This window comes from Ochotona princeps, chromosome 4 (genome assembly GCF_030435755.1).
Source record: "Ochotona princeps isolate mOchPri1 chromosome 4, mOchPri1.hap1, whole genome shotgun sequence".
Taxonomy (NCBI): Eukaryota; Metazoa; Chordata; class Mammalia; order Lagomorpha; family Ochotonidae; genus Ochotona; species Ochotona princeps.
In genome coordinates, this window is record NC_080835.1 from 56277507 (window position 1) to 56291334 (window position 13828).

The 13828-nt window shown below is 43.7% G+C and overlaps 2 protein-coding genes across 13 annotated transcripts in view; both read right to left on the bottom strand.

The window, feature by feature from the left end:
- LOC101526495 (glycerophosphodiester phosphodiesterase domain-containing protein 4) overlaps positions 1-10938 on the bottom strand; it is a 94113-nt gene extending 83175 nt beyond the window's left edge. For 6 of the 8 annotated variants that reach the window (XM_058663626.1, XM_058663627.1, XM_058663628.1 and 3 more), the window contains exon 1: positions 5199-5316. The gene's annotated coding sequence lies outside the window, so the exon portion shown is untranslated. Of the gene's footprint in view, positions 1-5198; positions 5317-8567; positions 9129-10660 lie in introns of those variants that run through there. The other 2 variants (XM_058663623.1, XM_058663624.1) reach the window with 2 other exon arrangements.
- Positions 10939-11391: 453 nt separating this feature from the next.
- PAK1 (p21 (RAC1) activated kinase 1) overlaps positions 11392-13828 on the bottom strand; it is a 146945-nt gene continuing 144508 nt past the window's right edge. For all 5 annotated transcript variants that reach the window (XM_058663638.1, XM_058663636.1, XM_004589861.3 and 2 more), the window contains one exon: positions 11392-12721. In XM_058663638.1, coding sequence (XP_058519621.1) covers positions 12635-12721 — 87 coding nt within the window. In that variant the 3' untranslated portion in view covers positions 11392-12634. The remainder of the gene's footprint in view (positions 12722-13828) is intronic.

The window sequence follows — 13828 nt, forward strand, 5'->3', positions numbered from 1 at the left end:
TAGAAGAAGCTCCTGAGTTGGAATGAACCAGTGGATGAAAGATCCTTCTTTATCTCTCTCTCTGCCTCTCCTTTTCTCTGCAAATCTGCCTTTCCAATGGAAAAAAAAAACAAAACTTTTTTTTTAAATTAGAAGAACAGCACAGAACAAAAACAAAAAGATCAATACTATAAAAATTGGTTCTTTGAAACAAAGCTTTTGATCACCAAATGAAACAAAGGAGTGGACAGACTATCTGTTGTAGAGGAAAAACACATGCAAAATACCTAGCAAGAGATTAACACTTAGAAAATATTAGGAATTCAACAGCAAAATATTTCAAACCAAATAATCCAATTAAAAATAGGCAACTGGGGTTGGCACTATGGCATAGTGGGAAAGTATCCCATTAGGATGCCAGTTAAAAATCTGGTTGCTTGAACCTGGCATGACTCAGTATCTAAATCTTTGACTTGCAAGTGTCAGCATCCCATATGGACACCAGTTCATGTCCTGGCTGCTCCTCTTCCCATCCAGCTCCCTGCTTGTGGCCTAGCAAAGCAACAAAGGAAGACCCTAAACAAAAGCATAGGCAAAAAGTTCTTAGAAAATATCCCAGAAGTAGAGCCAATAAAGGCAAAAATAGATAAATAGAATCGCATTAAAAAGCTTCTACACAGTAAAGGAAGACTCAACAGACCATTTGCCTACCCTAGGGAGAGTGGACTTGTGGAGGACTGGGGGATGGCGCCAGCAGGTGCATACAGGGAACCCTCAGAACATGTTCCACATTGGGGTCCCTGGGATGCCATCTGGTGGCTATTCTCTATCTCCGGTTACTGAGGTGGTTGGGAGGCTGAGTGTGGCTTCTCCCCTTCTCTTTCTCCTACTCCCAGATACAGGAAGAAGAAAAAGAAAACTTGGAAACAATGGTCTCACCCACTTTCCCCTAATTTTCAACCCTTCCCATCCTAATCAACTATGTGAGCATCATCAAAAATAAAAAAGAGCTCAATGAAGTGAAGAGGCAGCCAACAGAACAGGGAATACATTTGCAAACTATGCAATTGATAAAGAATTAGCATCTACAATCTTTAGGGAGCTCAAAAAACTCAACAACAAAACATTTCAGCTAAGAAATAGGCAAGGGCCATGAAAAGGTATTTTGCATTCAATCAACTAACAGTGTTAACAATATTCCCAATACTGGACTAGATGCTGAAAACAAAACAACAAACAAGACAAACTTGGTTTTTACAAACATGAAGCAGAGCTAAGATAAATCTTCTATCCACTGAGTCACTCCCCAAATGGCTGTAACAGCCAAAGCTGAGCTAATCTGAAGTCAGGAGCTTCTTCTGAAGGGTCTTCCACGCATGTGCAGAGTCTCAAGGCTTTGGGACATCTTCCACTGCTTTCCCAGGCCACAAGCATGGAACTGGATAGGAGCTGGAAGGGAAGTGGAGCAGCCAGGACAAAACTATTGCTCATATGAGATCCTGGCGCTTGTAAGGGGAGGATTAGCCTATTGAGCCACCATACTACCGCCAGTTCTTCCTCTTAAAAACCAAAGTAAGAACACAGATTGAGTAAAGGCCTTCACAGTGATCAACATCTCCTAATTTCACTAATTTGCCACGGTCCTAGGTCACATTCTCTTAAGTATTTCAACAGCTAAAATGGCTTTTCCAAATCCATCCCTATTTTAGAGTAACTTTAAACACATGGTATCTTTTTAATATGTACAATTTACCCATGCAATTGTGCTTTCATAAAGATTTTTTAAGCTTAAGGCAAAACAGAATAAAAATGAGCAACTCAAAAGAAAGCAAGAGAAAGTGAAAAGGGAACCTAGAAGAAGGGGACATATGGAAAACAAAGAGTGACAGATTTCAACCTAAAGAACTATTATGGCAAATGTAAATGTTCTAAATAAATTTCAGAATAAGAAAACTACCTAATGGTATTTAAGCAACAAGACCAGTCCTAGGCTCATTACAATAGCTTGGTTCATGGGGCACCATTGTGGCAATGATGTGCTAAACTGCCACCTACAATAGCAACATCCTGTATTGGCATTTGTTGGAGTTTGGATTCCCAGTCAAGCTCCCTGCTAATAAGCCTGGGAAAAGCAGTGGGGGGATGATCCAAGTCCTTGGGTCCCTGCCACACCCATATGAGAGATCAATGAAGCCCTGACTGTTCTTGTTATTTGGGGAGTAAACCATCAGATGGAAGACCTCTCTCTCTTTTCCTCTAACTCTACCTTTCAAGTAAATAAGATCAATCTTAAAAAAGGGGGGGCCTCAACATGGTACCCTCGTGGTAAAGTTCTCACCTTGCACGCACTGGGATCCCATCTGGGCGCCATTCTAATCCTAGCTGTCTCCTCTTCCCATTCAGCTCTGTGCTTGTGGCCTGGGAAAGCAGTCCAGGTCAGTCCAAGGCTTTGGGACCCTGCACACACGTGGAAGAGACCAGGAAAAGTTCCTGGCTCCTGGCTTCAGATCGGCTCAGCTCTGGCCGTTGCAAATACTTGGGGAGTTAATCATCAGATAGAAGATCTTCCTGTCTCTCCTCCTCTTTGTACATCTGCCTTTCCAATAAAAATAAATAAATCTTTAAAACAAAAGTTTGGTTCACTAAAACTGAAAGAATGGGCAGGGCATAAATTATTATTAGATTTTTTTGTTGTTGTCAGAATAATGCCATGTATTTACCAGAGAAAGTCTCACACAGAACAAGAGTTGACTGCACACAACTGTGGTGCCTGGCTATATGTTCTGTTGACCTAGGCTGGCCTCAGTCAGCATGACAAGAACAAGTGGACACTGCTCCACGTGTCACTCAACAGCCTAACCACATTCTCATGGTGACAGAAGTTGTACAGAAGAGCAAGCCTTGGTGGGCAAGCTTCTGCTTCAGAAATGCCCATTCATACGGTGGCTGAATGTAAAGTGAAAACTCAGCACAGGTCACCTTGTGACAGCACAGCAAAATCACACAACAGACAGTGTGAGCTCTGAGTCCCTAATGACAGAAGGGGTGAAGACTTGAGACCAACGTACACAATCCACTGCACTGATTAACAAGAAGATGCAGTGTAAGATCAGGGCAGTGAATATAGCTTTAAGTAATGATAAGGATTAATTAGGGATCTTAATAAATTAGTGTGAAGTAGATGAGGAAAAGGTATTGAGTCATAAAAAGGTGTTTGAATACCAGGCAGCATTAGAGCGGTAGTCACTGAGTATTGATAATCTAACTGCTAATTTTGCTTCTGTCCTGACTGCTTTTGCTTTAAATGTAAGAGACAAGACTAACACCATGATAGGCATTAAGTAAGACAGTAAGCCTAAGTCATTTCCCAAAGGTGACAGCTCAGGCTCTCAGAGACCACCCAGGGAAAAAAATGTAACCAACAGAAAAGAGATAAAAAAGCCCTTAGCCTTGGGTGAGGGCAACAGACCAGTCATAATTGGCTCTCACAACCCTTTGTGTAATTTGATCTGCACTACATGAACATACAGTATGTAACATAAAAGAGATAATTATGTGGTGTATGTGACTAGGAGGATATAAAAACTGCCTGGGAGAACCGAGCAGGGTCCTTGTCAAGACTCTGCTGCGATGGATGAGACATGGACCCTAGCTCGAGCTAGCAATAATTTCTTTGCTTTTGCATTGTTGCCTGTGGAACAGTCAGGGGATCTTCTGGACCTAACGAAGTCCCTGGAGGCAGAAAAACCATGACTAGACACAGAGGGTCTTTCATAATAATAAAAAAAAAATTTTCTTTTTTTTTTTTTAAGATTTATTTATTTTTTATTGCAAAGTCAGATTTATAGAGAAGAGGAAAGACAGGAAGATCTCCTGTTCATTGATTCACTCCCCCAGTGGCCAAAACTGCCAGAGCTGATCCAATCAGGAGCCATGAGCCTCCTCCAGGTCTCCCACACAGGCTGCCTTCCCAGGCCACAAAGTGGAGAGCTGGATGGGAAAGGGGGCCTCCAGGACTAGAACCAGCACCCACATGGGATCCCGGGAGTGCAAGGCCAAGACCCCAGCCACTAAGCTACCCATGCTGTGCCCAAATAATGGTTTTCTAAAAAAGAAAAAAAAAATTTCTAATTTGTCCCCAATCACATAGCCTCTAAAAAACAATCATGGTGAGAGATTTAAAATCCTCTGGTCAGTCAAGGGCAGAAAAAGTGGAAGAAAAAAAAGGGGGATGAACACAGATGACACCAACTTAACAAATTAGTTTTAATTAACATTTACACAAAACCACACACATCTGCTTTAACATATATCCTTTTTCAATGCACATAGGGCATTTATTGAAAGAGACTGAGACACAAAACCGGTTTTTCTCTAAAGAATTGACATCTTAATGTATTTTCTGACTAGAGTGCAATTTAAGTTCCATCAAAATCAGAAGAAAATTTCTCATGTGGCTTTTAAACACCACATTCACAAAAACTCCTACCTAAGTCAGAGGAAAAAACAAACTAAACAATAAATAGATATTTGAATTCTCTGACAACGAAACTATATATCTAGAAGCTGATGCGACTAAGGGCACACGCCTGGAGGCCAAGCAAGCAGGCAGTTTTTTAGCCAGTATAATCACCGCCACCACGTCCCACTCGGCCACCACGTCCCACTCGGCCACCACGTCCCACTCGGCCACAGCCCCTGCCCTCGTGTCGACCCAGCCAGCGCCCACAAGGCCCCTGGGAAACCCAGTAACCTGCACACAGACTTTCCCAGAATCAGTTGCCTTCCAAGTCTCTTCTGCTTTCCACACTTGCACTTCCAGGAGTCACAACTCTCTCCCGGTGTTCTCGCAGGTTCCTCCACCTTGTGGGTCCAAACCACACTGCTGCCCAGCTGACCCAGCACACACGGGGGTGGCGCTGGCCACGGCCCCCAAGAGGCACTGGACGCTACCAGGCCTTGGCCATGAGGCGCCTGCAGGCAAGCCTGCCCCGCCAGCCTCTGCCCGAGGCCAGAGGCCTCACCCCAGCAGCGTCGGGTGAGGCGGCGGCCCCTGGGGCTCGGCTTCCTCCCTGAGCTGGAGAAAATGGCAGCTCAGGCCCAACGGACACCCAGGGAGCGGGCAGAGCACCGGGTTTGGCTGCCAGCTGCCAGCACTAAGGTAACCGTGGGCTCTGGTGACTCTCAGAGGGAGGCAGGGGGCCCGCCGCACTACTTACAGCGACTTCACAGTCCCAAACGCAACTGGGGGTTTCAGTGTGAGGAGACCACCGGCTCTTAAGATGGAGGCCCCACTGGAGCACAAGGCCTGAGGGTGAGTGGGCGTGGCAGGGCGTGGCTGCTGGGGGCAAAGCGTGGTGGGCGTGGCTGCTGGGGGCAAAGCGTGGTGGGCGTGGCTGGCTGACACTGCTGTGGGCGTGGCAGGGCAGAGTCGGGCAAGCCATGATGTGGTGCGCCTTGCATGGCGACAGATGCTCCTTTTCTGCAGTAAAAACTATGCGCTTGATCCCCAGCCTTACATCTGAGCAACACACTTAAAATATATTTTAAGGTATACTCCCTTTGTTTTGTTGTTTTGGCTTTTTCAGGGATTTTTAAATTTTTGTTTCCTCAGGACTTCAGAGGTAGATACTGTCATTCTTCTCATTTCTGAGAGCTGAAGCCTCAGCTCAGAAGGTTTAAGTAGCTCCTTCTGGGACACTTGCAGCTGCCCCTAGGCCCTGTGACCAATAGATTTTTTTCATGGGTACTAATTTTCTAACTTTATGTACTTATTATCCTTTGATCACAGATCTTTTTGTTGGTTTCTCAAATCCTTTGTAAAAAATTGCGTGTTACAAATATAAATATGAATGAGGACACATGGCCTGATTTTTGCACGACTTCCCTGGTAAAAGATGTTGTCTAGACTCAACAGCCAAGTATATGCTCTCAGTAAGAAATTAATTTAAAATGTAACAATGTAAGTCAACCAAAAATTAACAGAAAAGTCGTATCATGCAAATGTAAATCAAAGGAAAACAGAAGAGAATACACTAATATCAGATATTGGACCTAACAGCAAAGGAAATTACAAAATAGGACTTTATGTAATGATAAAAATGTCGAGGCATAATGAATATGTAGCAATACGAAATATGTGTACAGCAAACAGACCTTTCAAATGAAAAATCATAGAACTGAAAAATGAAATAGACTATCCACAACGGTATCTATCTCCACCCCCAACTCACACATTTTTCATCTCTGCATGAAAATTAGAATGCCATAATGGCTCATTTGACTAATCCTCCCCTTGTAGTAAGAACCAGGATCGCATATAGGCACCGGTTCATCTCCTGGCTACTCCCATCCAGCCCCTTAGTTGAGGCCTGGGAAAGCAGTGGAGGATGCTGTACCACTTAAGAGACCCAGAAGAAGTTCCTGGGTCCTGGATTTGGATTAGCTCAGCTCTGATCATTTCAGCCATTTGGGGAGTGAACCAGCAGATGGAAGATCTTTCTGAGCAACACGAGTCATCATCATCATGCAGACCTCAAGTGAGATGCTAGCTACTCCCTCAAGGCTCTTGCCTCCTACGGTTTCAGGCATTGTTCAAAGCATTAAAAAGCTTATTATTTACATAAAATAAAAACCCAGCTTCCTCAACATTAATTCTTACACTTCTTGCCAAAAATTAAGCTTACAGAAAATTAATTACTTTGGCCCCATACAATAGCTTAGTGGTTAAATCCTTGTCTTACACCTGCCAGGATCCCATATGGGTGCCAGTTTGTGTTCCGCTTGTTCCCATCCAGCTCCCTGCTTGTGGCCTGGGAAAGAGGTTGAGGATGGTCCAAAGCCTTGGGACCCTGCACCCACATGGCAGACCCAGAGGAATCTCCTGGCTCCTGCTTTGGATTGGTTCAGCTCCAGCCATTGCAGCCACTTGGGAAGTGAACCGATCTTTGTCTCTCCTTGTGTCTGTATATTTGCCTTTCAAATAAAAAGAAATAAATCTTAAAAGACAGAAAGGAAATTAATTTCTCATGAGCAGAAAATCACTGTACTTTGGATCTAAGACCAGTTGGGTTTTTTCCCTTCTTCAGGTGACAGATGGATGTAGCTGAATCTGTGAATGAGTGTCCTGGTCCAAGCTGTGCAACATAAACACAGAAGCAATGAACAGAAGGGTCATAACCAGCACTGAAGCAGAGCCAACTTTGAGCCCAGTGAATCCTCCATGTAGAATCGCCACATGCATCTATTCTCTGCCAAGGTCGTGCGGCCCGTGCTCCTGGTCCAACAACCGGCTTTTTCCCTCTACAAGACAGTGACCCTACCACACAGGGGCTGCTACTTTACTGGGAAAATGTCCTGAGGAGTCTACCTAGTGAAGGTAGGAGTCAGACTGGGCTTGCTGAAGACTGGGGATTAATGGGATGAGGAAGAGGATGGCAGCTAAAGTTGCAGGATTATCAGGTGTTCCCATATTTCTGAGGGGTGTGCTATGGAAAGAGCTAAAACACCTGACCCACTACAATTACCTTAACAGAAACATGGGATTAACCGAATCCCTATTAATCTACCACACTTCCATAACAGTTGGACTACATTTACTTGTGTGCAAGAGTTACGTTCCTAGCACAGGGTCCATGTGGTAAGGTATACAAACAACATCAAATGCAGGAAAAAAAGTTACTAATGTGACCACAGTCAGATGAACCACCACTAGGCAGCCATGAGCTAGCAGTCAGTACCTTTGGGCTTGGGTCATCACACTCAGGGCATTGTACACATTTCCCCAGTGCCAGAGAGAATCAGGGTAGGAGGAAGTGGCAATGTGCATTCAGGCATGTCTAAGACCTTTTTGAGCTACCCTAACAGAACACCACCAACCGAGTTACCTGCATAGCTTGTGGTTCTAGAGGTTGGGAAGCTCACGACAAGGTGCCTGCATGTCATAAGAAGCTGTAGCCTTGTAACATTGTGGAAGGCAGCACATGGGCAAGATTGGGAGTGTGGGTGTGAAGGAGCCCCATCCCATATATAAGTACTTCTGATGAGGCCATCTCTCCATATACAATTTCACTGCAATATAAGTTTCCAGCACAGGAACTTTGGGCCACACATTTAAACCATAGCAAGGTACCTGCATTACAGCTGAGCTATAAGAGTTATTTTCCCCGTTGAACTTGACTGGACAATAAGATGCTGGACTCTATGTTTGGTATACGCTTGCAATGGGGGAATTTCAACTGAACTTAAGCTGTGGTTATGCAACAAGGTGGAGGAATCCACCATGGTGGGAGGGTTTGGGAAGGGGTGGGGAGAACCCAAGTACCTATGTAACTGTGTCACATAATACAATGTAATTAATGAAGTAAAATAATAAATAATTAAAAGAAAAAAAAAAGAGTTATTTTCCCATCCACAATCCCTGAGTCCAGAGAGATCCTTGCAGGGTAGGCCGCAAAGAATTTGAAGATAGCCATTTATGACTGCCAGCCCTTTATGTACATATACCTTGTCTGTTATTTAAAAGTAGTGAACTATGTACTGTGGTAAAGGGACTTGAGAGATGTAATTAAGTATCCAACTCAGTTGACCTTGAATAGGGAGATTTCTATAGTGTGAACCTGGACTAAACACAGAGCTCTTTAAGAGTGAAGTTTTCTTTCTCTGGCTGATTGCAGAATCAGAAATCAGAGAGATGTGGTCTGTTGACCTAAAAAACAAGCAAACAAAACCATGAAATCTTGTGAGTTGCTTATGGGGTCCATGTGGTGAGAATCCTACAGGCAGCCTCCGTGAACAAAGAAAAGTCCTTGGCTTTCAGCAGGAAAATGAAGACTGTCTTAAATATAACAAGGTAAGTTCTGCCAACAACCAATAAGCATGGAAGAGGATCCCAAACCCCCACCCCTATCCCATGAATCGTAGTTCCAACAAATATCTTTGATTTCAACCTGCTGTGACCCTGAGTGGAAAATACAGCCATACCATGGCTAGACTTCTAACCTTAGAAACTGAGATTATCTGTGTTGTTCTTAGTAAGCAATGTATGGTCATGTGTTACTCAGAAATTAAAAACTGGGCCCAGTACAATGATTCAGTGGTTAAAATCCTTGCTTTGCATGTGCCGGGATCCCATATGGGCACCAGTTTGTATCCTGGCTGCTCAACTTCCTAACCAGCTCCATGCTTGTGGCCTGAGAAAACAGTGGAAGATGTCCCAAAGCCTCGGGTCTCTGCACCCACACAGGAGACCTGTGTGGCTCCTGACTTCAGATTGACTCAGCTCCGGTGGTTGCAGCACTTGTGGAGTGAACCAGAGGATGGGAGATTTTTCTTTCTCTGTAAATCTGACTTTGCAATAAAAATAAATAAATCTTAAAAAAGAAAGGGAAAACTGATATTCAGGGGATAGGTATATTCAGCCCACACATAATTCAACAAATAGCATTTGTCTCTGAGTAGAGCTTGAGTTCCCACCTCTGTACTTTTCAGGCAGTTAAAAGACATGGGAATGTGCTGTGCTAAGCTGACTGGGCATTAGGAATGTTGCACTGTCTGAATGGAAGTCTAGATATCCCAGTAATAAACAGTCCTCTCTCCAAAGCCTAAACTATGTGTTCTAAAGTCCTTGGGGCAACCACTGTTTCTGTCTTTAACTCTCTGGACAACTTTGTTCCAGAGGGCAGTCAAAACTGTTAGACTAACCAGTTTACCACTGAACCTCCCAAGTGAAGAGGTACAATCTGTGGATTCTCATTACTCCTTGTCTTCCTTTATCCAGGATTTTTTCAGTTCTTACTAAGCACTCCAGTTGCCACTTGTCCTGTAATAAGTGCATGGAGGAACTGATGTGCCCTTATTTCCCCTCCTGAAAAAATACTGGAGTCATCAATCTTATCACTTTTGACCCCTTGCCACTTACTATTTTAAAAGCTGCTGATTCAGCTGGTTCTTGCCAAGTATCTGTTTTACCTACAGACAGGGATTCAGATGATGGTTAATTTTTTTAAGATTTATTTATTTTTATTGGAATGGCAAACATACAGAGAGGAGGACAGACAGAGAGGAAGATCTGTCCAATGGTTCACCCTCCAGGTGGCCGCAATGACTGGAGCTGAGCCAATCCGAAGCCAGGAGCCAGGAGCTTCTTCCGGGTCTCCCACGTGGTTGCAGGGTCCTAAGGCTTTGGGCTGTCCTCGACTGCTTTCCCAGGCCACAAACAGGGAGCTGGATGGGAAGCAGGGCTGCCGGGATTAGAACTGCTGCCCATATGGGATCCCTGCATGTGCAAGGTGAGGACTTTAACCACTAATCTATCATGCCAGGCCCAGATGATGGTTAATTTTAAACAATTTTTTATTTACTTGTTTCAATGGCAGAGAGACAGACAGAGACAGGAGATCTTCCATCTGCTGGTGAACTCGCCAAATGTCAGCAATCGCCAGTGATTAACCAGGCTGAAGCCGGGGCAAGGAATGCCAGTCCAAGTCTCCCACATGCATGTCAGGAGCTCAATAACTAGAGCTATCAAGTTATGCTCTCTCCCAGGGACTACGTATGCAGGAAGTTAGAGTCAGGGTTAAACCTGAGGAAAAATCAAGGTGTTCCAAAAGTGGATGTGCACATCCTAACTGCTAGTTTAAACATCTGCCCCAGAGTGGTTAATTTTACACGCAAACTTAACTAAGCCACAGAATGCCCAGACAGCTGCTTCAACATTGTTTTTGTAGCCAGCATCATGACACTGCTTTCCACAAAAGAATGTTGCTTCAAGTGTCAGCTGCTCCACTTTCGATTCAGCCCGCTATGGAAGTGTCTGGGAAACAGCTCAAGCAGTTGAGCCCAACATTCATACTGGAGGCCAAGATGGGGTTCCTTAGGCTCCTGGCTTCAGCCTGGTGCAGACCTGGCTGTTGTAGCCATTTGAAGAATGAAATGCTGAAAAGAGAATCCTGGATGGGGAAAATGTTTTAAGTTAAAAAACAAAAACAGAATTAAATTCTGTTTTAGAACACATATGAATATAGTAAAAACCAAGAAAGTGATGTTACCAGATGTCAGGACAGTGGTTTCCTGTTGTGGAGGCTGTCACAAGAAAGGGAATGGCAAGACACTGAAGCTCCTGGGATGCTAGCAGTGTTCCATTTCTTTCTTTGAGTGCTGGATAATGTGCGTTAATGAATTATCCTTTAAAAAGTACAACTAGTTTTGGCCCATTCCTTTTAATTACTCTATATTTAAAATAAAAATGTAAGAACAAACACACATCAAACTATATAGTGGCAAAGGCACTATCCTTTAGGCAATTTACACTCAAATCATTAGGGAAGAACCATTTTTTGTGATTTCATATAAAAAAAATCAGTAAAGAAAGGAAGGAAAAATGGGAGAGAAGAAAGGAGCATACTAGAGAGCATTTTCATCTCCTTTTATTGAAGGAAACAGAAACTTGTGCTCCCAAGGCAGTGACACCTCAGAGCATGACAAAGTAGTCAGTGGGCTGACACGACAAGCCACAATGCTGGCCGGCCGTCCTTCCCCAGAGGGAGGACCAAATTCACAAAGAAAGCAGGAGGTAGCAAACTTCCTCAACACCAGTGTATGCATTTCCATTTGCAGAGCTTGGCCATGCATCTGAAAAACAGGGTCCCTTTACAGCTGGCAGGGTATCATCTTGGACCACCGAATCCATCCAAAACTACCACACAGTCTCAGATTGGGATACCCATTCCTTTGACCCAAAGATTTGGACCATCAGAAGATCTGAGATCAACTTTCAGCTCCTTATCCCTAATGGAAAAAGAGGCTGGGGTCTTAAAACATCACCAAAGTATAGCTGGCGGGTACTGATGCCCGGCCTTGCTCTAAAAGCACCTACATTGTCCTCCTGACACTTCACAATGTTCTCACGCACCACGTGCCCTAGGAAACCTCTCCAAGTTAGGAACAAGGACAGAATGGGGGCAGCAGCCTAGGGATGCAGGGAATCAAAAGCTGCGACATAGCCAAGACCATTTCACAAGAAATAGCATGGGGACCATTACTGGGTCAAGGTCCTCCCAAGCAGCTGCTAGAAGCACACAAATAAAAATGTAGTAGTTCTCCCATGTCAGAATCAGCTGTGCTAAAGTCATGGTCCAGGAAGCTGAGCCACTTCAGGTCCCTGGCAGACAATCAAACCCCATGGCATTCCCAACTGTTCCAGTTTTCAAGTACAATGAGGTGACTGGGCAATCTAGTCACAGAAAGGCAAGCACTAAAGAACTCTCAACTAATAATAAATTGGAAATGTTATCAAAACATAACTTTATATAGTCCAAAACTGATTGTGGGGTAGGGGTGGGGGTGGAGGTAGGGATTTTGCTACATAGAAACAGGGGTCCAGGGTTTATCTGTATAAAACCCTTGATCAGAAATCATTCTCACACCCACACATCAGAAGGGAATTCCTTATTCAGAAACGGCATCATCTAGTCAGGCATCGAGTCACAGTTCTCCTTAATGCTGGGCATGTGGTTTCCAAGGACTGAAGTCTTGAGTGCGAGCTCAGAAATGGGAGAAGCACAGCGAGGAGAAAAGAGCATCAGGGCTGGGACTTCGGAAACGAGCGTTTACTTCACAGAAGGCTTGGCACGATGAGGCTGCGGTGGGAGTGGCCTTAGTGATTGTTCTTGGTCGCCTCCTTTGCTGCAGCAATCAGTGGAGTGAGGCTGGAGAGGGGCTTGGCAATCTTCAGGAACTGATGCTAGAGTGGAGAAAAGGGACAAAGGGTGTGTGACTAAACACTGTCCTTGAGAACTGCTATAAAACCAAAGGGAGCCATGTGTGTATATGCCACTGCCGGGAGAACTGCAGAGCATTCCCAAACTCAAGCGAACCACAGGTAACAAGCCACTTTGGAAAATTCTTTGGCGGTGTTCACCTACAGGTAAACACACCTACTCTACACCCCAGCAATCCCAATCCTAGGTACATTCGAGTCAATAGCTGCGAGTGCTCCCCAATGTTCAAGAGAATAGAATAATAGTGTTCCAGTTGTATAATTATATAATGTGTAGTATATAATTCTATAATTATATGTATATGATATATAATTATAATTATATAATACACACGATTGGCACCTGGACATTCCATATCAGAGAGCTTGGATTTGAGTTCCAATTTCACTCTTGATTCCAGCATCCTGCCCTGGGATGCAGCAGGCATTGCCTCCAGGGAAAAAAGGTCTCTGCCACCCACCCTGTAAGCCTAGACTGAGTTCTCAACTCCTGGCTTTGGCCCACTGCACATGACCTTTGTGGGCATGGGGAATGAATCAGGAGATAGAAACTCTGTCAAACATTCTCTCCCCAGTCTACTCCCTCCTCTCTATGTCTTTCAAATAAAGGAAAAATAAAAATTCTTGTACATATTATATAGCAATAAAAATAAAAAGAATTTATACTCTAAGAACAGGATGAACCTCAGACATGTTGATTTAAAGAAGCAAGACAAAAAACATAAAAGAGATGATAATTCATATTTCATGATTCTGTTTCTTGTTAGGAAAGACTAATTATGGTGATAACAAGAATAATAGTTATATCTGGGTAAGGTAGTGACTGATCGTGACCAAGAGATACATTGTAACACTGCATTTCAGGAGTTTGTTGTTCTATCCTTGCTAATTTATGGTAAGGCTAATTTATCCGATAAGGATTTCAACAGCCTAGTCTTTTCCCAAATAACTTCCCCTGGGCTGTACTTTATGCCATAATCAATTTTTAAAGTGTATTTAAGTGAAAACACCATATAAACACTGCATCTACATTTTCAAGTAAAACGTAGGGAAAAGTAATTTTTCATATTG